A 25,545-nucleotide genomic window follows, 5' to 3' on the forward strand; every position below is an offset into this window, starting at 1 on the left:
TTGGTCTCTTTCATGCACACACACACACACACACACACACACACACACTCACAAAATATGCCAAGAACTAATGGAATTTTTAGGAACACTAGTTTTCATTTAAAAACTGACGAGAGAAGGTAACATTAAATTTAGATTATTTAAATTCATAATTAACTCTTTTATTTTTATTACTGATGCTTTTCTCAAATGAGATATATCCCCAGTTTGTGTGGTCTCTGTTATTAGAATGCAAGCTTCTAAGTACTCTCTTGATGTATTTGTACATGTGGTAATACTTAAGATAAGCTTTCCTTTCATTCATTTATTCATCCATTCATTCTTTGTCCTGATGAGCATGTCCGATAGCTATCCATCTCTGTATCCAATTCACTTCAGCTACCATCTCTCCATGTATCATTCCATGGTCCATGGATCTATTCATCTATCCAAATTAGATAATGGATGTAAAACATTTTTCAAACCCTTAAAATACCATGTAAATATCAGCAATCATTATCATTATTATTTGTCTCTTCATCCATCCCCTACTTCATCGATCTACCTAAACTATGTATACCTTCTTGTCTGGCCTGCAGAATGTGAAAAGCATGAGCCTTGAATTTTAATTTTAAAAATTTACATAAAAGATAGATCTGGGCCAAGACTCCTTAGAGGTATCAGACATGCAACCTGAGACCCCCAATGCTTCCAAGGATGGTTGAACCAGAACAAAATATAATCAGAAAATATTTAATAAAAAAAGTGCAAATATAATAGAACATAGATGATGATAATATGTGGTTTTCTAAGTCAACATGAGGCCCACAGGGCTCTTTATTCTCATTTTTATTTGACTTGGACACCACTGTCTCACAGCAATAACCCTGTGGTGGGAAGTGGGGGTGGGAGGGAGTTTTAAAGTGAACGTATGAGTGAGGGGTTCCCAGTATGACTCTCACTCGTCCTGCCCACAGAGCCACGCCTGACTTCTTCCAGTCCTAGTCTCAGAGGTTGGATTGGTTTTCCTATCACTTTTCACAGATGAGTTAGTCAAAAATGCTCAACTACTCTAACCTATGCAGACATTCAAAGCAGCAAGCTCTTGGAACCCCATTGGCGTCATCTTTCTAGTGTCCTGCCCATGGAAGAAACACGTCCAATGAGATCAGCCTCCTCCTGCCATCCTAAAGATTTTTTTTTTTACCAAAACCTCACAAATGAATGTGGAGAGACAAGGGAAAGTCAAGAGAGGAGGAAACAACGTTGTCTCCTCTTTCCTTGGCCTAGATTTTGTGGCATGAAGGCTCGGGTATCTTTCTTTAGGGTTCATGTCTTTAATAGAAGATCAGATTTATTCTCAAAATCTTGACAGGGAGAAAGTAGAGACTTCACTGGTCTAAAGCTCCTTGAAGTCCTGGTTTGACCTGTCCTCACCTCCCAGCTAAGTCAATGCTAGAGGCAGACTGAAAAGGCCGCTTTGCTCTCAATGTCTGGGCATCCAAGATTCAGTCCAGGGATGGTCCCCAACTGTAGCCTCGAATACCGAGCACTCAGCTGGTTAGCCTAATGGTTAGTCTCTTAGGCCTGACCCCCCCCTCCCCAAGAGCTGTTGCCTGGCCTCATCACCTTCATCCTTTCCTGGGATGTGTGATCTTTTTTTAAAAAAATTACAATCTTGATTCCTATCTCTGTTTCCCAATCTTTAAAATGATCAGAAGAAATGAACTCAGCTCACAGCACTGAAAGAATTTTTTGTTCCTCTTTCAGTACCTGAAGGGCTCACCCCAGCTCACCCCAGTTCTGTCTAGAAATGAGGGGATATATAACAGAGCACTTGACTTCAAGTTAAGAAGACTTGGGTTCAAATCCCACTTTTGATACCAGCTAATGGGGTGACAGAAGATTATTCACTTAATTTCTTTGAGCCTCAGTTTCCTCAAGAAATCAAAGAAGAAAATGACATCAAATGAATAGTGACATGACATACACATTATGTTGATTAAAATGAGGGAAGTATTGTGAAAAGACATCCGTCTCCCTGCCTCTTCCAGAACCATCTTAGCCAGTCATCTGATAGCATAGGAAACAGGGCTTCCGGTGTTGGTCTGGATACCATGGGAGACCTTGATCTCATCAGTAAAATGGCTAATAACAGCCACTTTGTCCACCTCAGTGATCTGTTCTGAGACTTGAATGCAGTAAACAGGGATTACCAGGACATCCCTTCAGACCTCTCCCACCTCCCTCCCCTGGATTGGCACAAATGTTTATAAGAAAGAACTGGCACTGCTTTGACTTTCCAAATGAACAGAATGTTCTGGAGCAGGATGACAGTTCAGGATCATCTATCTCAGATCTGGTGGCTCCAGGACAGCAATCCATCTCCCCAAGGTCAACAGCCATGTTGGCTATCAGGCTGAGGAAGTCTCATAACTCAAATACTCAAAACTATCAACAAATCTAAAAATTATTAAGATATATAGACGTGTATATATGTGTCTCTCTGTCTATGGGCACACACATATGCATTTTTAGGAGGCAGTTAGATGGCACAATGGACAGAGGGCTGGGCCTCGAGTCAGGAAGACTCATCTCCTTCATATTTCTCACATATTTCCTAGTTGTGTGTTGCTGAGTAAGTCACTTAACCCTGCTTCCCTTCCCTCAGTTTCCTCATCTGTAAAATGAATGGGAGAACTAAATGGTAAACCACTCCAGTAACTTCACCAAGAAAACACCGAACAGGTCACGTGGAATCAGATTCAACTGAAAAATGATTAAACAATATTTTTTTTTTAAAGTATGTAGATTCCAAGTCAGGAATCCATGCTGTAAGCAGTCCTCCCCTCTAGCTCAGCCCCCACCCAGGACCAGGGTCCCCCTGGGCTGCCTGGCACAAATCAGAGGCTGGGAGTTTTAAAGGCTACAAAGCATGTCTCTATTATCTCATTGAAATTAGGGATTACCATTTTACTGGTGATATTCTAGTTTCCTAGATGAGGACACTGGATGTAAACTGAGTGGCCCTGGACTGCTCAGCTGCTAGTCAGCAAAGGTAAGACTGGAACTCAGATCTCACTTTGTCCCCTGCTGCCCCACCCCAAAGCCCCTCTCTGCTCCCTCGACATCACACTAGCCCCCTACCAGGAGCCCCTGAGTGGTGTTGGATGGCATCTGTAGCATTGCCCAGGTGTGCAGTGCCATAGGTCCCTGATGCTCTCCAGTCCAAAGTTAACCAAGATGGAAGGATAGAAAATGTAAGAAAATTGTAGCCAGAAAGGGAAATGTCTTAGCGCCTTGTGCATCTCACAAGGATTTGGTGGAAAAATACAAGAAATGATTAACAATCAATGTTTGAGCCAACAAAAATCAGTTTATGAAAACCGTGTCTGAGGGGCTTGTGCTTGTTTGTTTAAGGCTTATCTTTCACCCTCCACGGCTCCGGGCCGGGCTGCCATCGAGAGGTTCCCAGTTTGTTAAATCACACCAAAAGCCTCCAGCTCTGTTTCTCCTCTCCTGCGCTCTGCCTTGCCTCAATCTCAAGCACATTCATCTCCACCATTCTATCTGCTTTCAACATTAATAACCCTAATAAACATAACTTTGTTATCTGGCCAACGGTAATTCCTTCTCTGTGGAGAAGGTCTCACAGGCTCACCCAGCTGCAGGATCCCGGGGAGCCAGGGCTCAGTGGGGCCTTTTTCCTTCCTATGACTCTCTTGCCCCTACCCATGTAGGGATTATATGACCTCACGTCTGACATCGGGGTTACAAATTTAATGCTGTACGACAATCTGAACTATTCTGATTACTGGAGATGTTGACTATTGGCCATATAGTGACGCTGATCCAATTCCTACCACACATCGGCAAAAAGGATGCTAGACAAATGGGAATTCCACCATGGTCTTTTCACAAAGGGTCAGAGAGTAGAATGGCCACTTGTCTCCTATAGACCATTCTGGGGAAACCAGAATGACCAGTGGTGACCAGAGTGATATCACCCTGAGGGGGCAGGGTGTGAGGGCAGTCCAGTCAACCTGGCCCCCTGCTGCCCAGGAAGGCGGCCCCACTGCACTTCCCTGACAGAGCTCTCTGGTTCATGGACAAAACAGGGCTGTGGAGGTGGGAATGTGTGTGTGTGTGTGTGTGTGTGTGTGTGTGTGTGTGTGTGTGTGTGTCCACTGGTTTTGCACTTTATAAGGCTTATCTTTCACCCTTGTATTTATAGGTGTGTGCATATCTAAGTGTATTTTCTATGTATAATCTATACACATAAAGGATACTTATTTACAGATCTAAATTCTATGTTTGTGTGCATGACGTCCTATTTATTGCAATGTGTGTGGGTATGTATATATGATATAGTATGGATATTATATTTTCTCACATATCTATAAACTCCCATATAAATGATGCATAGATAGTAAGAGGGCATGACATAGTACATGCATGGTGCATGTGTCATATATATTTACATGGATATGTACTACACTTACACAGGACAGATGGAGACATATCTGAAATTCTGTGAATATATGCTTTATTAAATAGCACATATGCATGTGAAATATATCCTATAAACTCCCATATAAATGATGCATATCTACTCATCTGTTGTGTGTATTTATGACATGTTACATGGTATATGTACTGATATAAGTATAATAAACTCACATATGTGCAGATACAAGCTATATCTACTCATAAATTCGGTGTATATAGTATATATATCTTATTTAGTCATATATGTCTATGTATATACTCACAATAAAAGATGCATTTATCCTCATACATTCTATGTAAAATATGTATACACTGTTTGTTTAGCATGTATGTGTTAAAGATAGTATATATATCTGTTGCATGCATAAGTTGACATCCATATATTTATATAAAATTTGTAAAATACAGACATGTATGTGTGAGTAGATGTGGATGTTGCTTGAGTTCTCTTTGTAATGAGTCCACTCCATAAACTAGATGCACATAAGGAGACAGACTCACGCTCACCCGCCCGCCACGATTCACATTCTAATAAAAAATGATAATTAGCAATAATTAGTATTCACTTCACTGGGCAAAAGCAGGTTCTTGGAAAATTTTCAGGGTAAATATTGAGAGATTTGCTCCCAAAACTAGTGCACTATCCCAACCAAACACTCTAGGTAGAGAGCTGGACGGGATCTCAGAGCCACCACATTCTACAAATAAGGACACTGAGAAAATGGTTCGTTGCTAAGCAGTTTGTTTTAGCACTGTACAACACAGTGAGGGAGATCTGTCCCCCAAGGATTCCTCCACTATGATGAGACAGCAGGCTGGGATCAGGATTCGAGCCCCCTCCCTTCCCTCCATACCCCAGGTCACCAAATACTTCCAAGAATGATACAGGATTTGGGAAACATCACGGTTTTCTCTGAAGCCCAGGGACATGTCTACAGTCTAGGGTTTTTTTGCTCAGTCCCAAGCAGGCAAACAGACAGAATCACAGGCGCGCAGCCTCTGGCCTCCTCCTCAGTCACCCCTCCCTGCCCCCACCCCCTTTCCTGGCCCTAAGACCCACGCTGGCCCAATTCTGTGAGGAGGCTGGGGTGACATATTTGAATGGAATTCAGACCGACCAGTTCCTGTTGATGTTTCTCATTCACTCCACATCGGGGGCCAGCAAGGCCAGGCAGCGGCTCAGGTTCCAGGCAGGCTGCACCAATGAGAGGAGGCAGCCACCGATGAAACCCTACACCCTCCAGCTCTGGATAAATGGACATTCCGGCTCCCCAGTGGGTAGGATGTTGCTTTTCCCTTCCCCTTCAGACTCCATTTTATGAATGAACCGTCAGGCAGAGCTGCCTCCATTCATGGGCAGCTGTGTTTTCTGAGCCCAGGAGGGGGGCTCGGGAGGGGGGCCCAGAGTGCAATCCGTCTTAGGCAGCCTTCAGCTGCCCATTGCAGACTTCAAGGCAGCCCCTGTCCATCGGGCCTGGGGTAATGCACCGAGAGTCAATCCAGATCGGGGTCCCAATGCTCAAATCGAATCAGTGGGCCCGGCCACTTACTGTAATGGGAGATGTCGGAGGGACTGAAGCATTTCTTAGAAAGGCAGGAGATGGCCTAGCTGCCCAGATCTGCTCTGGGACAAATAGGGAGAGCACATATGGCCCAGGGGACTGATAAAGAGGCAGGGCACATTTCTGAAAGGGACACTCTGCTGACCAGAAGAGAGGGGTAGCCCCTGACCTGGAGCTGGAAACCTCTCAGTACAAGGCTGAGAGAGTGAGCAGGAATGGGAGTGGAAGACCAGGACTCTCTCCCCCAATTGTTTGTAGGCTACAAGGTTCGGATGGGGAAAGAAGTGAGACTCCTGCCATGATCCTGCCATCAGAAGAAGGAGGAGCCAGAGGCTGGACTTTGGACAGCCTTGTGTTAGAGAGTTCGGGGAGTGTCAGAAAGAAGGGAGACCCTCACAGCTGACCCACCTTCTGGTTCTTTCTCTACAGACATTTTTGTGTGCGATCATTGGTAGAATCAGGGTGAACGACAGGGCCAAGATGGAACAGATCTCAAGACAGAATGGAGGGTGAAGGGGTTTCTTCCCTCAGGAATAGACTCCAAGAAGAATAGGGACAACACTGGACATGCCCAATAGAAGACAGGCTAAGAAGGGTTGGGGGGGGGTGAGTAGTCCAGAAGAATGACCCATTACAAAATAATGAGACCCCTACTTGGCTGGGGTGCCAGAGAACTCAGGAGCAAACTACAAATCTTCCCTTTATTTCCTATATGACTTGGAACATAACTTTTTTCAGACTCAGTTTCTTCATCTGTAAAAAGAAGGGGCTGGATCTTGTGGCCTAGAAAAGCCCTTCCAACTCTAAATCTACAGTCCTTCACTGAAGAGTCAATAGATTCAACAGACCTTGACTGAACTGGGAATGAATGAAGCAGGGAGTGATCCTCATAAGGAACCCCCAGTAGGCATGATAACAGGGGAAAGACACAGAGCTCATAAGACTAGAATTTCTAGTGCAGAAAAAAAAAAATCCATTTCAATTCAACAAAAAACTCTCAATGAAACCTCAGTTTCCTCTCTGTCCTCACTCATTTGCCACTGGGAAGTCCCTCCCATTTGGAGGGGACTGTAGACCTATTGTGTTTTGGATATTGGGGTTACAAAGACAAAATCAAATAGGTCTGTCTTCAAAAGGATTATCCTAAAACTCTTCCATAGGTGAATCTTGAAGAGATGACCCCATCTGAACTAGACCCAATGCCTTTGATTAGCATTTACTCTTTTACCCCAAATATTTAAATGAAAATATGAGAAAAGAACCCTATCCATCAAATGAGCAAGTGAAGATGGTTAAAAAATAAAAACCACATGTAAAAAAACCACCACACAAAAAGCTGTTCTCATATCTTTGCCACCTAACATAACGGTGACTCCCACCCCCACTTTCTAATTGCCAAGGTGATCTCCTATCCTAGACCAGGCTCAACATAATGCATGGAAATAAGGAAGTTCAGGGAGAGGCCCACAGGGAAGCAGCAGAGTGAATGCCTCTGATTGAGTTTGGATTGATGGGCAAACAAGGAAGGAGACTGGCTGTGCCACCGCTCCCCTCTGTTGGCTTCCATCTTGAAAGGCAGCTATTGGCAGTTTGCCTATTATGTCTCCCAAGTTTCATCATAAACCTGCCATTGCTACTGAGAAAGACTTTTCTCTTAGAGCAGAGAAATAAGGACAAGGTTTTCAAAGGAGCCTAGTTGCTTGGCCAGTTGATGTAGAACCTTCCCCACAAGGAGAACAAGCAACTGGATTTGAGGGCAGAGGCCAGGGTTTGAATCTCAGTCCTACTCTTCATATTCTGTGTCATCTGGGTCATTCTTCTGGCCTCAGATTTCTGATCTGGAAAAGAAGCTAGCTTTCAGCCCTACCTCCTGCCACTCTATGGTCCTGTTATTTACCTAGGGCAGCTAGGTGGCTCAGTGGACAGATCTGAGTTCAAACCCCGCCTCAGACACTAGCTATGTGACCCTGGGAAAGTCCTTAGTTCCATATTTATAAAATGAGTTGGGGAAAGAAATAGCAAGTCAGGCCAGTGTCTCTGCCTAGAAAATGCCCAAAGGGGTCAAGAAGAGTCTAATATGCCTAAAAACGCCTAAACTACAATTATTTACCTGACTGAAACTGGCTTCCAGTTTCTGGATGGGGTGAGATTTTTTTTTAACAAATTATGCAAACTCAAGAGATAATTTTAGTTCCCTGTTAGTCTGACTCATTGTCTATAAACACATAAATCACTCTCATGTGGTACATTTATGCGATTTCATGGAAGGGAGGAAATAAATCTTGTTCTGGCGTCCACCCGTTATGTTCCAAGGAACAGGACATGTTTTTACAGCTCCAAGGTTTGCAAAGCTCTTTCATGCTCATCAATCAATTCAGAAGCTCCCATTTGCTAAGCTCCTACTGTGTGTGTCAGAATCCAGAGTCTCTTGGTTGACTGATGAATGCAAATAGACTTGATGCTAGGCAAACAGGTTAGGGAAAATTTCCCTCAGCACCCTCCTACCTTCCTTCCCAACACCTGTCTCTCTTCTCATCGCTTCTCCCCATCTCACCCTCAAGTCTACCTAGGGCCCTGCTCCGATGACCCCACCCTTCCCCAGACTGGACCACCAGAGCAGAAGTCTGAATCCTTCCCCTCCCAACAGAGAGCCAAGGGTCCCTCTCACTACCCAGATGACCCTGAGACTCTAATGCCTCAAACCAGTGAGGACCACAAAGGGAGATGCGGTGTGACTCCAAGAAAACGCAAGAACTCTACAGAATAATTGCAGGTAAGGATGTCCAGTTACTACTGGAATGGGAGGGGGAGGTTAAAGAAAGGCAGAGTTAGGGTTGAACTGAGAACGTTCGAGGCTAGGAGGGCAGAGATTGGACATAAAACACTCTATGTGGGAAACAGTAGGTGGAACAAAACTATAGATCATCCAGTTTGGCAGGGCAAAAGGGAGGCAGGCCCTGAAGGGCTTGTGTGCATGTGACCCTAGAGGCAGAAGGGAGCCAGAGTCCAGGCCAATTTCTCTGACAGAAGGGAGTGGAGCTGGGTAGAGGTTTGAGGAAGAAAGACCCTAGTGGAGGCTGATACAGGTGAAAGATTATGTGAGTCCACCGTAAGGTTAGTCCTTGTTTGAGAAGCAAGGCCAGAGATGAGAGATGCTAGAGAGGTGGGAGATGGCCACTGGTAGACTGACTGGACAAAGAGGAGGCAAAGAGGGTCAGGGGAACCACTGAATTGGTCCACCTGGGTTACTAGGAGAATAGTGATGTGCCCCAAAAGGAGAGAGCCATTTGGAAGAGAGGAAAAGATACTGAATTTTGTTTGGAGAAGCCAGTTTGAGGACCCTATGGGACATCCTGCTTTAAATGCTGAACAGGTAACTGATGGCAGGGCCTGGAATTCAGGAGAGTCTGAAGATGGAGAGATGAAGAGCCCAGATGAGATGATCCATGGCAGTTGATCAAGTTATCAGGATGGAACTTTAAAGAGTGAAGACACAGGGCTCAAACCCCAAGAGAAGCAGTGAGGACAGAGGATGACACAGCAAAGGGGCCTGAGAATGAGCAGGAGATGCCCAGAACACAGAAACACCTTTCTATGACTCAGGAACACCAGCCTCCTCACACACAAGACTCCATCTCCTAATGTTGACCATTTCCCCCAATTTTTACGTTCCCTCATCTCTTTCTCGTACCTTTTCTGACCTCCCTCAAGTCTCACCACAAACCCATCTTCTTCTGCACTAAGTCTTTCCCAGACCTTCTCCATCTTAGGATTGTCTCTAGGAGGTCATCTCAGTTTCTCCTGAGTATCCTGTTCAACCTTAGTTGTTTGGATGCCGTCTCCTAATTAGATCGTAAGTTCATTGAGGACAGGAAGTGTCCTATGTCTTTCTTTGTATCTCCAGTGGCCAGGGAGCATGATGATGGTTGCTGGCTTGCTAGCTTAGCTTCCATAATTGGGAAACTATTATTCTCCCTCTCTTATGGAGACCAAGCTTGTTGGTCATTAATATGGCATTTTTCTCACTATCGTAACTATTCTACAGTTGAAACAGCATTGGTTTCATAAACAAGCTAACTCATTGGGCTACTTGCCCTCTTCCCAGGCAGAGCAAAGTCTATGTGGTACCATCATTGTTCTTTGCCTTTTCCCAAGCTCTTTATGTTTCCATGACCTGGTAGACTTGAAAACTAGAGGTACAAGGAGTTCTAGAACCCCTTTCATCACTGGCCACATAGACCACATGATCCTCTTTTTCTACTGCTTACCAGGTCCTTTTGCTATGTCCCTGAAACCCTACACTGAGAGATTTCCATTGCTATTTGCTCAACATCAATAGGTGAAAAAGGGAGGCAAGGCTTCTGTGAGAAATCCATCGGGCTTCCTAAGGGGTTATTTAATGTACTCTCAGCCAGGATGGAAAAAAATGATTATTTCTAGAGAACAGATGGCAACAAGACAAAATATCTGTGGATCACAGTTGTTGACGGCAATTTTATGGCATATACAGATGTGTCAACTTAAATGCAGCAATTCTGTGGCCGGTAAAATACATTTCGATACCCACAGATTAATTTTTCATAACCCCGAGCTGCACCATTACTACACTTAAATTTTTTTTTGCCTTCAAAAGACATGACTTTATAATTGTGGTGCTAAAAGGAATCTGTGTAATGGTCCTTGCAAGAGGCCAAGGGGAGTGTCCAGGGGTGAAGTCATGGTCCCTCCTAAGAAGCCAGAATCAATCCAAAGAAAGATTATCTGGAGTCAATGACCTTGATATTATTTTCATTATTATTATTATTATTTTGATAATTTTACTTTAATTAGTTTCCTTTAAATATAATTTTAATGTATTTTAAAAATGTGATTCTGAGAGTTTCACTACATTGCTGAAGGTCTCTCTCTCTCTCTCTCTCTCTCTCTCTCTCTCTCTTACACACACACACACACACACACACACACACACACACACACACACACACACACACACACACACACACACACACACACACACACACACACAAAGATACCTAATTTAGAACCAGCTGCTCTGGCATTGGTAAGCTCCCAAAGTTGAGTTCTTATATTTACCAAATAGGAGGCCAACTTCCCAAAGCCCTTCCCTACCTGAGGGCCTGATGTTGGGTTTGGAGATGAGTCTGGAGTTGGAGAACCTGGATTGCAATCTTAGCTCTGTCTCTAACCACTTTTTTGTTTCAAGAGTTTGCCCAGCTCTGGCTTCCAATAACCTCAAGGGTCAAATAAAGGATTGAGTTAGATGGCCTGAGGATTGCCTTTCCACCCTGACTCCTAGGATTCTCTGCAATTCCTTCCTGGTTATTTCAGTCAACATTTAAGGCCTCTTTTTCTTTGGTCCAGACTGGTGACCTAACAGATTCAACCTGTCTAACAATGAGAAAGTAGTATGAACTTCCCAGAAATAGTAGTAGCATTTCCTGTCATGGCATGTCTGCAAGAAGAAATTGGGTGGTGACTGATTTGTAGAGACTAATCTTGTTTGGATATTCGTTGAATAAGAAAACCACTGAGGTCCCTTCTGCATCTGACCCATAAAGGATGATTCCATAAGGCCATAAGTAAGGAGAGATTGAGGAGGCATTCAAGTCAATAGTAAATTGAAAATCCTCTAGAAATTCTACATACAAAAGTTAATACAATTTTATTTTTCTTCCCCATAAAAGACACCCAAGGGACTGCTTCAGTGTGGACTCTGTCTCTCCTTCTATACCTTGATCAGATAAACTTAAACCAGATAATCCTGGGGAAAGGAAGCTGGGATTTCTCCCTTTGGCTTTTCAGGCTAAGCATCCTGTCACTAGTAAACTTCCCGTGTTGCAAGCAAAGAAGACATGTATGGTTATTCCTAATATTATTCATTTCCAAATGATCTTACATTTAATGACTTCACATAAAGTTGATTTATTAACTATATATGTGCTTGAATATATGTATGTATGTATATATATATATATATATGAAAAACTATATGGATGTGTACACAAATGAATGGATGGATGAATGAATGAATGAATGAATGAATGAATGAAATCTCACCATTAGAGTGGAGTCCCATCATGTAAGGATTGTTTCATTTTTTATTACTGGTATCCTAGGACCTTGTTTGAGATGTAACAAGTACTTAAACATTTTTTTATTGACTGATTGATCAATTTATGAGATGGGGCCCGTCCGGGATAAGTGATTCTCCAAAGGTGTGAGGTCAGTTTAGTGATAAAAGCTGAGAGAGACAACATGAGGAACACAACTATAGATTTTGAGCTAGACAAGCCTTAAGAGGACTTCTAGTTCAAATGTTCTCTTTTACAGATGAGAAAACTAAGGCTTGATCAATGAAATCTCATGCTGTCTGATTCAATGCAGTTCAATAGATACTTTGAATAATAGATACTTCTGCAATAATACAGTATGGTAGGCACTGGTGATACAAGATCCAACCAAATGATGCCAAACCCCTCAGGAAGCAGAGGCAGAGAAATGAGATGTCTACATTAAGGTGAGGGAGACCATTAACAAGTAGAGGAAATTCCCAAAGGATTCATGGAGGAAATGACATTTGAGCTAGACTTTGAAGGAAAAGGTGGCTACTAAGAGGGAGAGATTAGGAGGAAGTGAAATGCAAAAGAATGAACCAGGGCAGGAAAGGCAACTAACCTCCCAACAACCAATATTTATGAAACAGTGATCTGGATCATACGATCTGGGCAGGGTATATGAATATAGAAACAGAGAAAAGATTATGCTGACCTACCAGCATGCTTTGGGTTCAGAACCTCGAAGGTTGATCTATAAACATGTACACACATACATAACTGCAATGTCCATGTATGTGTGCATGTGTGTAGGCATGTATCCATGTGTAAGAATATACATACATTATCACCAACATCATGACTCTTTAACCATCACTTAAAGGTAGATTTTTTTTTGACTTTGGTAAGGATTACTTAGTTTCATTTCTGGACACTACTTCAACACAACCTTTATCAGAAACACATTCTAGAGTCCTAAGAAAGTCCTTGGGCTGCAATCAACACTAAGTTGTTTCAATGGGAAGATAAGAGAAGCACCCAAAATTACAACACATAACCACAAAATCTGCCCTTTGGATCCCCCTTGAAAATCACTCTTCTCTTCTTGTCACATCAGAGCAAGTACTATCATCTTCATTTTACAGATGAGCAAAATGAGGCTTCCAAAGAGAAGATGACTGAGTCAAGGTCACACTTTTATTATGGAGCTGAATCATACTAACTGATCACTTTGGATTTTTAAAACAAGTGCCCTCTGACCCCCACATACTGTCTCAGGGGTGATACTCCAGGTTCTATACAGTGGTATTCATTTTTAAGGTGTCATCAAGCTGAAAAAATTCAGATGCAGGCCCCATGACACCCTGAGTATTTCTCATCTGACAACCTGCTGAACTGTATTCCAGGAAGGTGATTAACAAGATTGGCCAACAAGGGAGAACTTTGGGGCCATTTGGAATAGAAGGGCTACAGTCTGCATCAATGGAGAAAATACCTCACAGTGATAAAGTCATGGCTCTCCTGAAGTGTGAGAAGCTGTGAGGGGTGCTGCAAAGACCAAGAGCTTTGGCACGAGGCACCCGGGTTTGAATCCTGCTGCTACCACCTACTATCTGTGTGACCTGGGCAAGTTATCCATCTTTGGGCTTCAATTTGCTCAAATGTGTAAAGAAAGTAGTAGACTGGTTGAACTTGAAATTCTTTTGTGATTCTACAATTCCATGGTTTAGAAAGTGTCAAATTGGTAGAACATTTTATATCCCAGCTATGTACATAGGAAAAACACAATAATCAACAATGGCCATGACCAATGGTCTTTATGGAAGTGATGATTATTCATGGACTGTCAAGAAAAAAAAAAAAAAGAGCAGCTTACCTGAGTCATAGGCAAAGTCTCTAGGTTCCTGTTTAATCATCAGAGGTGGGGGGAAGTTGGGGTTGGCCGCACTGCCCACCAGGGTGGTGTGTTCATAAACTGGATCGTGGTACTCCTGCTTAAAACCTTGGGGTGGGAAGGGGATGTTTGGCTCAGACATCTGGCGTTGGTACATTGGACGTCCTTCCCTCGGCATCGTAGGCAAAGGTGGAAAGGAATTACAAGGCTCAGAAAGCTGGCGTCGAAATCTAGGACAAAAGGTAGAAAACCCTGACAGACCACTGGGCACTGGATTCAGGTATGCATTTGTCTAAGACGGTGCTGAAGACCTGGGATCAATTCCATAAACATCATGATTCTCCCCAAGCAGGAAGCAACCACAACAAGGGAAAATGACCAATGAACAAACTCAAGTCTATTTAATTTGTTAAGTACCTTCTGAGGATCAGGTAATGTGTGAGATGTTGGGGATACAAAAACCCTTGAGGAGTTTCCAATTCACTGGGGAAACAGCATTCATGGAGAAAAGCAAAATATTACAAGGTATACACAAAGTAAATTCAAAATAACCTTCACCATTCAGGATACTCTGCTTCCTATTTCTAAGTGGGAACGTTGTGCAGGCTGGACCCCATGCCTGGAATTCTTTCACTCCTCACCTCTGCCTCTTGGAATCTCTAGGTCTGCTCAACTCAACTTAAGGGCCGCCATGATAGGGCTGTCCTTCCTGACTGTGGCAAGCCTTACCTAGGTCTTCCTCTATCTGGTGTTTTTCTTTATCAGTGCATGTGCTGCCTCCCATGGCAGAGAGAATGCTCCTCGAAGGCAGGGCTCAATTTTTTTATTTTAGTCTTTACAGCTCTATCATCTAACACACTTGTCAACACATAGTAGGCTTTTGATAAATATTCATTGACTTCAATGGAAACTACTAGCAATAGAAAGGGAAACGATCTGGAAAAGATATAGGGCTATAAACAATTGGCCTGCTAAAGATCAATGATGAAGGAAATGAGCTACCCAAACTCTGCTGCCTGGGAGGTGAAGGCCTTGGGATGTACTGAGACAGCTATGTTTGGACATTACCCTTGTAGGAATCCATTTGCTTGACTTTACTCACATTTGTAACAAAGGTTTTGTTCTTATTTTGTCTTGTTTTGGTTCCCTCCCCCCCAGTGGTGAGGAAAGGTGAAAAGGAGAAAAAAATAGGTTTTTATTAATTTAGAAAATTGAATTAAAGCTAAAAACCAAAAAGACGAGTCTCTTAGCAGAGAACTGCTTCATTTATTTTATTTGTCTTCCTTGTCAGTGCTCCCAATACAACAAAATGCTGCTTGCAAAATAACCTGCAAGTGACTGGAAACGTTCCCAAGTAGTTTAAAAAACAAGACAGGTCCACCGTTAGAATGAAGACATTTAAACTGAACAAGTGTCTGCTAAAACACACTTGAGACTATTTATTTCAAAAGCAAGTATGATGACCCCCAGCAAGTCAAATGGAAATCTAAGAAAAGCCAAGAAAGGACCAGGCTAGGGAATCTGTGTTCAGAAGGGAATTCCTTCTTGCCACTTCATTCCAGCTGCCCAGCCATAAGAGGGCTGAAAATGTTCCCCAAATCTAAGAAAAACAATCCAATACATCCCCCAGAGTTGGGCTTAGTAACACGCTCTCAACTTCCCTGATCTTTTATTTCATTGGCCCCCAACAGATGATGGAATTATAAAGAACTGTGAAGAAAAGCATGAGAAAACTGCAAGAGTTAAAGGAGAACCCCAGTTTAGTGGTGAAGCCTCAGAGGGAGGGAATGGTCATGTTTGTAAGGAATGATTTTTACAGAATCTGTATTTTGCAAGAAGTGATTCACATTGGCCCTCTAGGGACTATTTCTCCACCTGATATACATGTATTCTGTTACAGATGAAGTTCTGGGTTCTCAAGATGCTGTCTCCAGAGAAAAGGACAGGGGCCCTCAGGTCCTTGAACAAGCCTAACTGTACAATGCAAGCACAGGCCTGGTCCTGCACTCCTCAGTCAGCTGGGGAGTACAAGCAGGCCAGGCAGAGCTCCAGCTCTGGACAGCACCACAGGCCTGGGGAAACGTGCCAGGCTACTGGCCCAAAGAAAGGAAGCAGGGTGCTGGCTGGCAGGTCACTGAGCATTCCCAGAGTCAGGTAGGGTGCCTGCTTGGGGACAGATCTCCTAGCAGAGGGGCTGATTCCAGGGCCTCTTTGCCATTTGCACCTGAAAGGTTGTCACTTTCTGGCCCTGGCTCTCCCAAGAGCGCCTCCAAGGAGACATCCGGCCTCCAGGTTTGGCAGCTGGTGCCGGCCTCCACACACAGGGAGGGGGCCGAGGGAAAGGACCCTGCGTCGACCCTGGTGGTTCCGGGCCGGCTGTTCCTAGTCTCAAATACTCCATTTCAAGGAGAGATACTAAAATGAACTTGGCAAAGAGGCTGTCGCTGAGGTAACTTAAATATTAACTAGAAGCTTGCTCAGCAAACCGTTTCATAAATAGGTTCTCCTGCAGTGCAGGCTATTCTCAGTATTCCGATTTAGATCACATTTTATGGTTTACAACAGTCTCGGGGCAGTTAATGCTTCTCATAATGCCCATTTTAGAGATGGGAAAAGGGGGAAAACAGAAACGCAAAAGACTTGTGTGAGGTAACAAAGACCGTGAATATCACTGGAATAAAATGGAAAACACTCTGGAGATGGAGTCACAGGGCCTGGATTCAAGACCCAGAGCTTCCTATATGTCCCTAGACAAGTTACTGACCCTCCCTGAATCCCATTTTACCCTTTATAAGGTGAATCTAAGGTTCCTTTTGGCTGAAGAACTCAGAGTCCCTAATGAAAATTCTTTGTAATAATCATTGATGATGATGATAGTAATTGCTCATTTTATATAAAAAAACTCATTGTTCCTCACAATACACCTAAGAGGTAGGTGCTATTCTTATCCCTATTTTTCATATAGGGAAACTGAGATAGTCAGAGATAAGTGACTTGCACAGGGTCACACAGATTACACATGAGCTTTGAATCCTAGCCATCTGGTTCCAACTCTAAGGCAATTTCCAGTGACTCGCCATGATGTTCACTGTCTCTCAAGGAAGTCCCTGAAAGCAGAATTTGAATTCAGTCTTCCTAAATCTGAGTCCAGTGCATCCAAAACCTGCCCTGTCTAATCAAGGTCTAAGATGATCCCTTCCAGGACGGGCCAGTCCGAAGGCTATCCAAGAGATGGTCCTGCTCCATCCAGAGAAGTTTATCATGGGATTGAAGGCTGAGGAATTTCTAGGCCAAAGAATCTGGCAGTTATCCTGGGCTCCATCAATGTATAGACATCTCAGGTAGGGAGGCCACCAAGAAACAAGCTAGATGGTGGAACAAGAGACAAGCTAGACGGTGGAGACCACAGGAACACCATTTATTTCTCTATCTCCAGACTCCACCATGATGTACTGGAATGAGAGTAAATGTCCCGAGGGCAGGCCTGGGCTATTCTCAGTCTCTGTAAGCCCAGTCTCCATCTCCCCAGAATGTAGGAAGAAGCTTAGTAATGTTACTGAATTAAATTGACTTGCAAGCACAGGGGGCTGGGCTTGGAGAAAGGAAATGAGAAAGTATGTAATTACTAAGTCATAATTAAGGGTAGTTATGCTCAGGCCCTGAGCTAATGGCCATGGAGATAAAGTAAGGCAAACCACTGTTCCTGTTCTTGAGGAGCCTACATTCTAAGGACAGACAAGACCTACATAGAGGAGACAGGAGGTGACTGCAGAGGGGACAGTGATAACCCAGAGGGGCCTTAAAAACAGTTAGGAAAGCTAAGGGGTAGAGGTGAGGAAAGAAAGGAACAGAGCTGGGAACAGAAGATGGACACAGCCAAGCCCTGGAGGTGGCAGATGAATTTCAGTGTAGAAGATAGCCTGTATTCCAGTCCTGCCTTGACCTCCTCACTTTGTGAACTTGTCATTGGCTGCTCTGAATCTCAAGCAATCCCCTAAACTGAGAGATGGTGGGTTTGGTGGTCACAGAGATAGAAGCTCTGACCCATGGGGTACTTCAGTGCAGCCTGGAAACCCCCAGCAGGTGAAGAAGAACCACAGGTGCCCATTCAACAGTTTCATAGGGATCTAAAGTACAGAGGAAACCATCTGATTCTAAGAGCAGAGAAAAACCCACTTTTAAAAGTACTTTTCACTTGAAAATTCTGTAGACTATAGGATGTGATTGCTAAAAGATAAAAAAGAAACTAATTTCTAGAATCTGAAATAATTTCTTTACAAGAAATCTGTGACTATGGTACAGCAAGGCCATTGTTAAAGACACATTCACCTGCCTTTGGCCAACAAGTTGTGGTTTTTGCTAATATGCAGCACTAGGAGAGTTGTGGCAGGAATCCCATTGAGAAGCCCACCCTTTCTCCTCTCCCTGCCTCCCACTCACCCCTAGTTACAAAACAAGGTTATGGATATGGAGAACTTCTGATAGGAAGCCTCAGGGGCCCTTACCTGTGGTCCATTGGATAGCTGTTGTCCTGGATGGGTTGGGATGGCGGGAGATGAGCAGGGAAGGCCCGGTCGGGCTTGGGAGTGTGAGCTGCATTCGGGGAAGCATGATGCAGGGGAGACACAGGAGTGCTGGACGGCGTTGGGGGGTTGGAGGGCCTCATTCCCACTTGTGGCTTCTGATCATAGGCACTGGCAGGGAACAAGGAAAAGGGACACTTGGGTTTTCTGCATCAAGAATGGGAACACTTACTATTGGAGAGGGAAAATTTGTCTTCCTAATGCTAGGGACCCAATAAAAACCAGAGACCATAGCGATGTTTTTGCCTGAGACCCACTCCCCCACCAGCCCTCCCTCCAGCCCTGTCCTCAGCAGCAAGACCCAAACTTTGGAACAAATGAATAAATTATCTCTAGCAAGTTCCCAGTCATGTTCTGCTGAGGACTCTGAGGTGTATTCAGTGTAATAGAGATAAGGGCTGGAAATACTTTGACATTAACTTACAGCATATGTGTGAGTGTGTGTGTATCTGTGTGTATCTGTGTGTCTGTGTGGTGTATGTGTGTGTGTTTGTGTGTGTGTGTGTGTGTGTGAGAGAGAGAGAGAGAGAGAGAGAGAGAGACAGAGACAGAGACAGAGACAGAGACAGAGAGACAGAGAGAGAAAATATGACTGCTTTCAAATGCATCTCGAAGGCCTATGGGGTAAATTGAGGAGAACTCCCCAGTGTTCTTCTGTTCACACCCAAACACTGACCTGCCTGTGCCCTGGGTGCAACCTCCCTGGTCTTGGGCCCAGCCCTTGACTCCCAGCCCAGGAGTCTGTGGCCTTACCTGACATTGTAGAGGCACTTTTCTCCATAGCTGAATTTAAAGGGCTGCTCTTGACTGCAGGCCGAGCCCAGCTCGGAGCACGGGCTATGGGGCTCTTTCTTGATTTTCAAGGGGAGGCCATGAAAAGCCACTGAGGGGAAAAAAACAACAAAAAGACAGACAGACACAGAAGACAAATATGGTTAAGCTGGGCTCAAAACCATCCCTCCACTTGGGCAAGGGGGCACCTATATGGGAAAATTGATGCTCAGAAGGACCCAGAGACAGACAGACAGAGACAGAGAGAGAGAGAGACACAGAGACAGCGAGAGACAGAGAGACAGAGAGAGAGAGAGAGACAGAGACAGAGACAGAAAGAAAAACAGAAAGGGGGAGAGGGAAAAAAGGGACCTAGGAGGGAGAGAAGGAAGAAGAGGAGCCAGAGAAAATGCCCAGAGGTAAGAGATGGAGGGTCTGATTAGTAGGACAGCCAGGAGCTCCTGATGAGGCACTCCAGGATTTGGCTCTCTCCTGAAGAAGGCTGCCTTAATGACACCCTACATCCTGTCACCTTATAGAGAGTCCTCTCTGTAGTTATCAACCTCATTTCTAAGGAAGAAGGGAATAAAGAATAGAGGAAGAGAAAAGAGGAGAGAGAAGGAAAGGAAGGGAGAAATGGAGAGGGAGGGAAGGAGAAGGAGAGATTACTTTGGAAGCAATGGGAGAAAAGCACCTTTGTTTAATCTAGTCTCATCTATCACCACTCTTTTTGTTCAAGTGAATGGGGAGCCCCATCTCCTCATTCCTCAGAAGGCAGCAGCCTTCGGAGGTGCTGCCAACCCCTCAATACATAACATTATAAATGGATGGTTCCAATTACTTTAAAAGAAGACCCTCCAAGTAAATGTCACAAATAACTTGTGATTGACATGACAATCCATTTCAGACATTACCATCCTAGGTATAAATAAGGAATTAACTTCTTAAATGTTGAATATATTAAAACTGCTGTCTTTGCTCAATAAACATCCTTTGTTTATTCTAAAGTCTGAGAACATTTCCTAACAAGAACCCTAATGACTGACATGGCTCAACAGACAAATGAGGGTGGCAAACCTCCTTACATTGTCCCAGAGGACCTTGCCCATCCATGGGCAGGGAAGAGCCAGTCATCATCATTTCCAAAGACAGAACCTGGGTCTCTGAGGCATGACTTGCCCAGGATCCCACAGCTGAAGCAGAATTAGAACTTCAGTCTTTTGGACTTCCAGGACGGCTCTCTCTCCTGAAGAAGGCCACCTGAATGACAGCCTACATCCTGTCACTTTATAGGGAGTCCTCTCTGTAGGAGTCAACCTCATTTCTAAGAAAATGAAGTGTTTATTCAGGATGGTTGTGATATACAAAGAATTCACTTATGTTTAGCAAGGAAACAGCAAGTTCTATTATGTCTGCAAGATGAAATCTAATTTATAGACATGTTAACAAGTTCTCAGGCTCTGTTAAATTTCCAATATGGCCCTAAGGGCACCATTTTTATCCAAGTTTAAGCACAAATTAAACATTTTAAGGCAATAATTGAATACAATATCACAATTCTCTTTAAGCTAGTGGCAGACCATGATCCCTCCACACAGAAAGGATAGGCATAGGGAACATACCCTGAAAAATGTGGGCACAGCAAGCCCCAGGTTCCTTCCTTGGGATGTTCTGGGGATACCCAGAGCAAATCAAAAGGATCTGTTAACCAAATAAGATTATCCAGGCCCTGGGCTAAATGTTAGGGATTCCAAAAGAAGAAAAGAGACAGACCCTGCCCTGGAGGAGCTGACATTCTAATGGGAGAGATAACAAGCAGACCACTATAGACAAAGTGAACAATATACTGGATAAAAAGGAAATCATTAAATCAGGCAGACACTGGAATGAAGAGGAGCTGGCAGAGGTTTCTTGCGAAAGGTGAGATTTTAGTTGGGACTTAAAGGAAGCCAAGAAGGTCAGTAACCAAAAAGGAGGAAAGAAAGCATCCAGACCTGGGCACAAAGGAGCCAGAGAAAATGCCCAGAGGTAAGAGATGGAGGGCCTGGTTCGTAGGACAGCCAGGAGCTCCTGACTAGGCACTCTGGGATGAGCCCATAGCAATCTTTTTCACAAGCACTCATGAGTTTAAAGACTGTAAACCTTCTTCTACCCGTGTGGTTGGCAGGAGTCTGTGGGCCTGGTGACACCTCGAGACGGTGGACTTGGCCCTAGTTTTAGAAGTGTCCACCTAATCACATACCTAGGCCACAGATATGTATAGATTGAGAATCATTCCCTACAACAGTTACTGAGTAACAGTAGCCAAATCAGGAGTGCAAAGGAGTCTGAGTTGGCTCAATTTATTTTTCCAATTCATTTTTATATATTTTTTCCAGTAGGTGGGAGAAAGGGCTAAGAAATTCCAAGAATGCTCAATGATACACAGCACAATTTTAATGTTTCTAATTGGACTCTCTCAATACCAATTCTCCAGAATGAGGATTTTTTTTAAATTTAATTTTTGGAGAGAACTTTAGAGTCAACAACAAACTTAAACATTTCACTGTCATATTGGAATTCTTTCTGGCACATAGTCTTCAGTGGGAGATGGTCATGGCAAAGGCACCACATGGGCCACCTGGGTTGAGGCTGGGCCAGGTAGGGTGGTACAATGGGTGAGCAAACACTGGATGTGAAAGACCCTGTATTCAAAACTCAACCCTGTCACTCTCTTCTAATGAATATGAAAATATTCTGAAGATCTTAAAGCATTGGTCTTACTCGTAGCTTTTGTTACCATTACTGTTCACACCAATGTGACCTTGGCAACCTAAAAGAAGCATGATGCAATGGAGAAACAGGAGGAGGGAGAAAAGAGAGCAGGGGAAGAGGAGAGGAAGAAGAAAAGAGAGAGGGAAAATAAAGGTAGGAGGTAAAAGAGAGAAGCAGAAGAGAGGAAAAAGAGAAGGGAGAGAAGGAAGAAGGGATAGGACAAAAACAGAAGATGAAGAGGAGAAAGAAGAGACAAAGTAGAGAAGGGGAAGAAAGAAAAAAGAAGGGAGAGAGAGGTGAGAAGGGAGAGGAGAAAAAAACAGAAAAGGGCAGTTGGAGAGAGAAGAGAAAGGAGGAGAGGGAGAGAAGAGAGGAGAATGTGAAAGAGAGAAGAGAAAGGAAAAAAGAAGGGATGAAAAAGGAGAAGAGAAAAGAAAAGGGAAAGAAGGGAGAAAGAAGAAAACGGAAAGGAGAGAAGAAAGGGAGAGAAGAGGAGAAGGAGAGGGGAACAGAGAAGAGTTGGATTTGCATAGGAGGACATGGGCTCCTATCTAGACCTCCTCTTTGGAAGAGAACAGAAGTGGGGATTAGGTTACGGCATCTCTGGGGTTCTGGGGTTCCATCGCATTCTCTATTTCTGCTATTCTAAGTTCACTCTGAACCCATTTCCTCAAGTGCAGACAGGGCTGAATTCTCCAGGCCCATCCGGCTTGGACTCTAAGATCCTCTGCCTTCTTCAGCCTCAGTTTTCTTGTCTAGAAGAGGAGGGGTTGGGGGCAGCTAGGTGGCGCAGTGGATAAAGCACTGGCCCTGGAGTCAGGAGGACCTGGGTTCAAATCCAGCCACAGACACTTAATAATGACCTAGCCCTGTGGCCTTGGGCAAGCCACTTCACCCCATTGCCTTGCAAAAAAAATAAAAACCTAAAATAGAAGAGGAGGGGCTTAGACAAAAAGCCTGAAGTTGGATCTCCTTTTCCATCTTGAATTCTCTAACCACAGAAGGCCCTGAAATCCCAAGGACTCCAAACCTCTGATCTCCACAATTTCCAGACCGGGTCCAGCTCTCTACCTCTTGGCCTGACCTCTCTGTCCCTGTTCAGTCCTCCCACTCTGACCCTGCCACCTCAGAGGTCTGACCTGGCTCTAGATGGGCTCTCAGTTCCCATCCAGGCTCCCCTCCCCTAGCTTTGGGCCTGTGACCTCAGCGTTCCTGTCCAGCCCCTGGCCCTCTCCCTCCACAGGGCTAAGAAGTCACTGACAACAAACACTTTTCCAGTTTGTGAGCAGGCCTAGGAGTGCCAGCAGCACATTCATTTTCTACAATTTGCTTTACCTTCCCACATGGAGTTGGTACATGTAAAAGGCTGGTAAGTACTAAATTATTCCTTATCAAATCACCATCATCTGGAGTCATGATCAACACTAATTAAATTGCTTCTTGGAGCCCGGCTCCAGCCTGCTGCTGCCGGGCTGCGGGGGATGCCCACCTCTCTGCCCGCAGCTCGGGCCCCAGGTCTGGGAGTCTCCTCCACAGCCCAGCCTCTCCTTTCCCTTCTCAAGGGGTGGTGGATGTTCATCTGTGCCCTCAGCAGCTGCAGCACCCAAAAACAGATCCCCACCCTGGACCAGATTGGTTTTCCAAGCCAACTTTTGTCACCCTTTGGGCCTCCACAAAGGCATATTTTAGGGAAAGGGAGTCAAGGAACATCCTCGGAGCTCTGGGGCTCCTGTGATGCCTACTTGACCTTTCCAGTCACATCGTAGAGTTGACTAATGATTACTGAGTCATTCTAGTTGTCAAGCTGAAGGACTTTAAAATGCCAAGCCAAAAAAGAATTCACCCTCCCTGCCCAATGAACCACATCTACCTTCCAGGATGATTTGGAGTCACTGCTTTCTTTTTTGAAAGCATTTTCTAAAGCTTTGTACACATCCCCTCATTTTCACATTTTTACAATGATGATGCTCCTTCTTCCTGGAACAATGAGAGCTCCTCAACTTGCCAAGTTAAAATAGATGAACCCTTAACCCAAGCCCAACTGAGGGAGAAACATAATAAAAAGCACACTTAAGGTCCAAACTCCAGAGAAAACCAATAAATGAAAAATGAACCCTACAGAAAATACAATCTTTGTGAACCTCACTAAGTCGGCTGTGGTCTCGACGTGCAAAAGGAAACCAAGCTATGTGGGTTAGACTGCATTGTCTAATTCTGATCCTGGCAAATTCATGAACCAACATCTTGGTTTTCTTATTTTGTGAAAGAAAATAATTTTCTTAATTTAAAGAACCAGCCACACAAAGGGTTGCCGGAGTCTGGGTCCCTGCTGTGAAGACAAGGGATGGATCCAAACATATTGGGGCTCACTTTCCTTTCCTGCAAACCATTTGGGGCACAGAATACCCTAGAAATGTCACCAGGAACCGCCAGGGATGTTTGAAGTCCTTCTCCCTGCTACAGACTCTAGCCAGGGCTCAGACTAATGTGATGATCACTGAAGTAAATGGGATCTTTTTTTTTTTTGGTGTAGGAAGTCTCTCTCTCTCAGGGCAGGTTGCACCCCCTTTATTACTTACTCTCTTTCCTGCAGTTCAGAGATAAGAAATGCTTGGACTGGGGACCCCTATATAACAGAGTTGACATTTATGTAAAATGTGTTACTTTACTTGCTCTTCAGAACTGTCCTGCAAGGCAAAAACTATTCTTATCTCCACTTTACAAATGAGGAAATTCATCCAAGGGAGGCAGCATTTGAATTCAGGCCTTCCACCTTTCAAGCCCATAGCTTGATACTATGATACAACTAGAATGCCACTCTTCATCCAATATAACACTCTCTCGCAGACTAAGGTTGGAGGCAGAGCTCTCTATAGTCAAATCCTTCGACTTCTTTCCGAGACTCCCATTTACTCTCTTCAGGAGTATGGGCAACTCACTTTTCATCTGTAAAATGGGAATTCTACTAGTCCTCCCATTGACAGCTGGTATTTTCATTAGTCAAACTTTAGAGTCATCAATAGACTTAAACATGAAAGGCCTGGGTCATCTCCAGACTATTGAAAATGTGACAGTCGAAGCCAAGACTCCGTATATGGAGTCAACCTTATACCAGTAAGTCACAGACTCAAGATGCTAAACTGCTATCACATCTCATAGTTCCTCTTGGACCTTTGATGTCTTCTTTTTCTGCAAAACTGAGTTTCCCTTAATTATTTTCTAATGATGTGTTTGAATATTAAAAGCATTTTAAAAGGATCCTTACTATAGTCCTAAAATGGGAGATGTCTAGCCTGGAGGAGGAAAAAAAAAAAGAAGTCAATTCCCTATTTTAGAAAAGTGTTTCTGTTAGCTTAAAAGTTCACCTGTCTGTCTTAAAAAGCTTTAGAGATTATAAGGATCTACCTTGGAACAACCTT

General features: G+C 43.9%; 1 protein-coding gene across 5 annotated transcripts in view; it reads right to left on the minus strand.

Annotated features, from left to right (window-relative positions):
* Positions 1–25,545, minus strand: part of ETV1 (ETS variant transcription factor 1) — a 79,724-nt gene that overhangs the window by 15,988 nt on the left and 38,191 nt on the right. For all 5 annotated transcript variants that reach the window (XM_074195399.1, XM_074195400.1, XM_074195402.1 and 2 more), the window contains 3 exons: positions 19,355–19,484; positions 18,524–18,712; positions 14,001–14,248 (listed from right to left, as the gene is read on the minus strand). In XM_074195399.1, the coding sequence (XP_074051500.1) occupies positions 14,001–14,248; positions 18,524–18,712; positions 19,355–19,484 (567 nt within the window). The remainder of the gene's footprint in view (positions 1–14,000; positions 14,249–18,523; positions 18,713–19,354; positions 19,485–25,545) is intronic.

The sequence above is a fragment of the Macrotis lagotis genome, chromosome 7 (genome assembly GCF_037893015.1).
Source record: "Macrotis lagotis isolate mMagLag1 chromosome 7, bilby.v1.9.chrom.fasta, whole genome shotgun sequence".
Taxonomy (NCBI): Eukaryota; Metazoa; Chordata; class Mammalia; order Peramelemorphia; family Peramelidae; genus Macrotis; species Macrotis lagotis.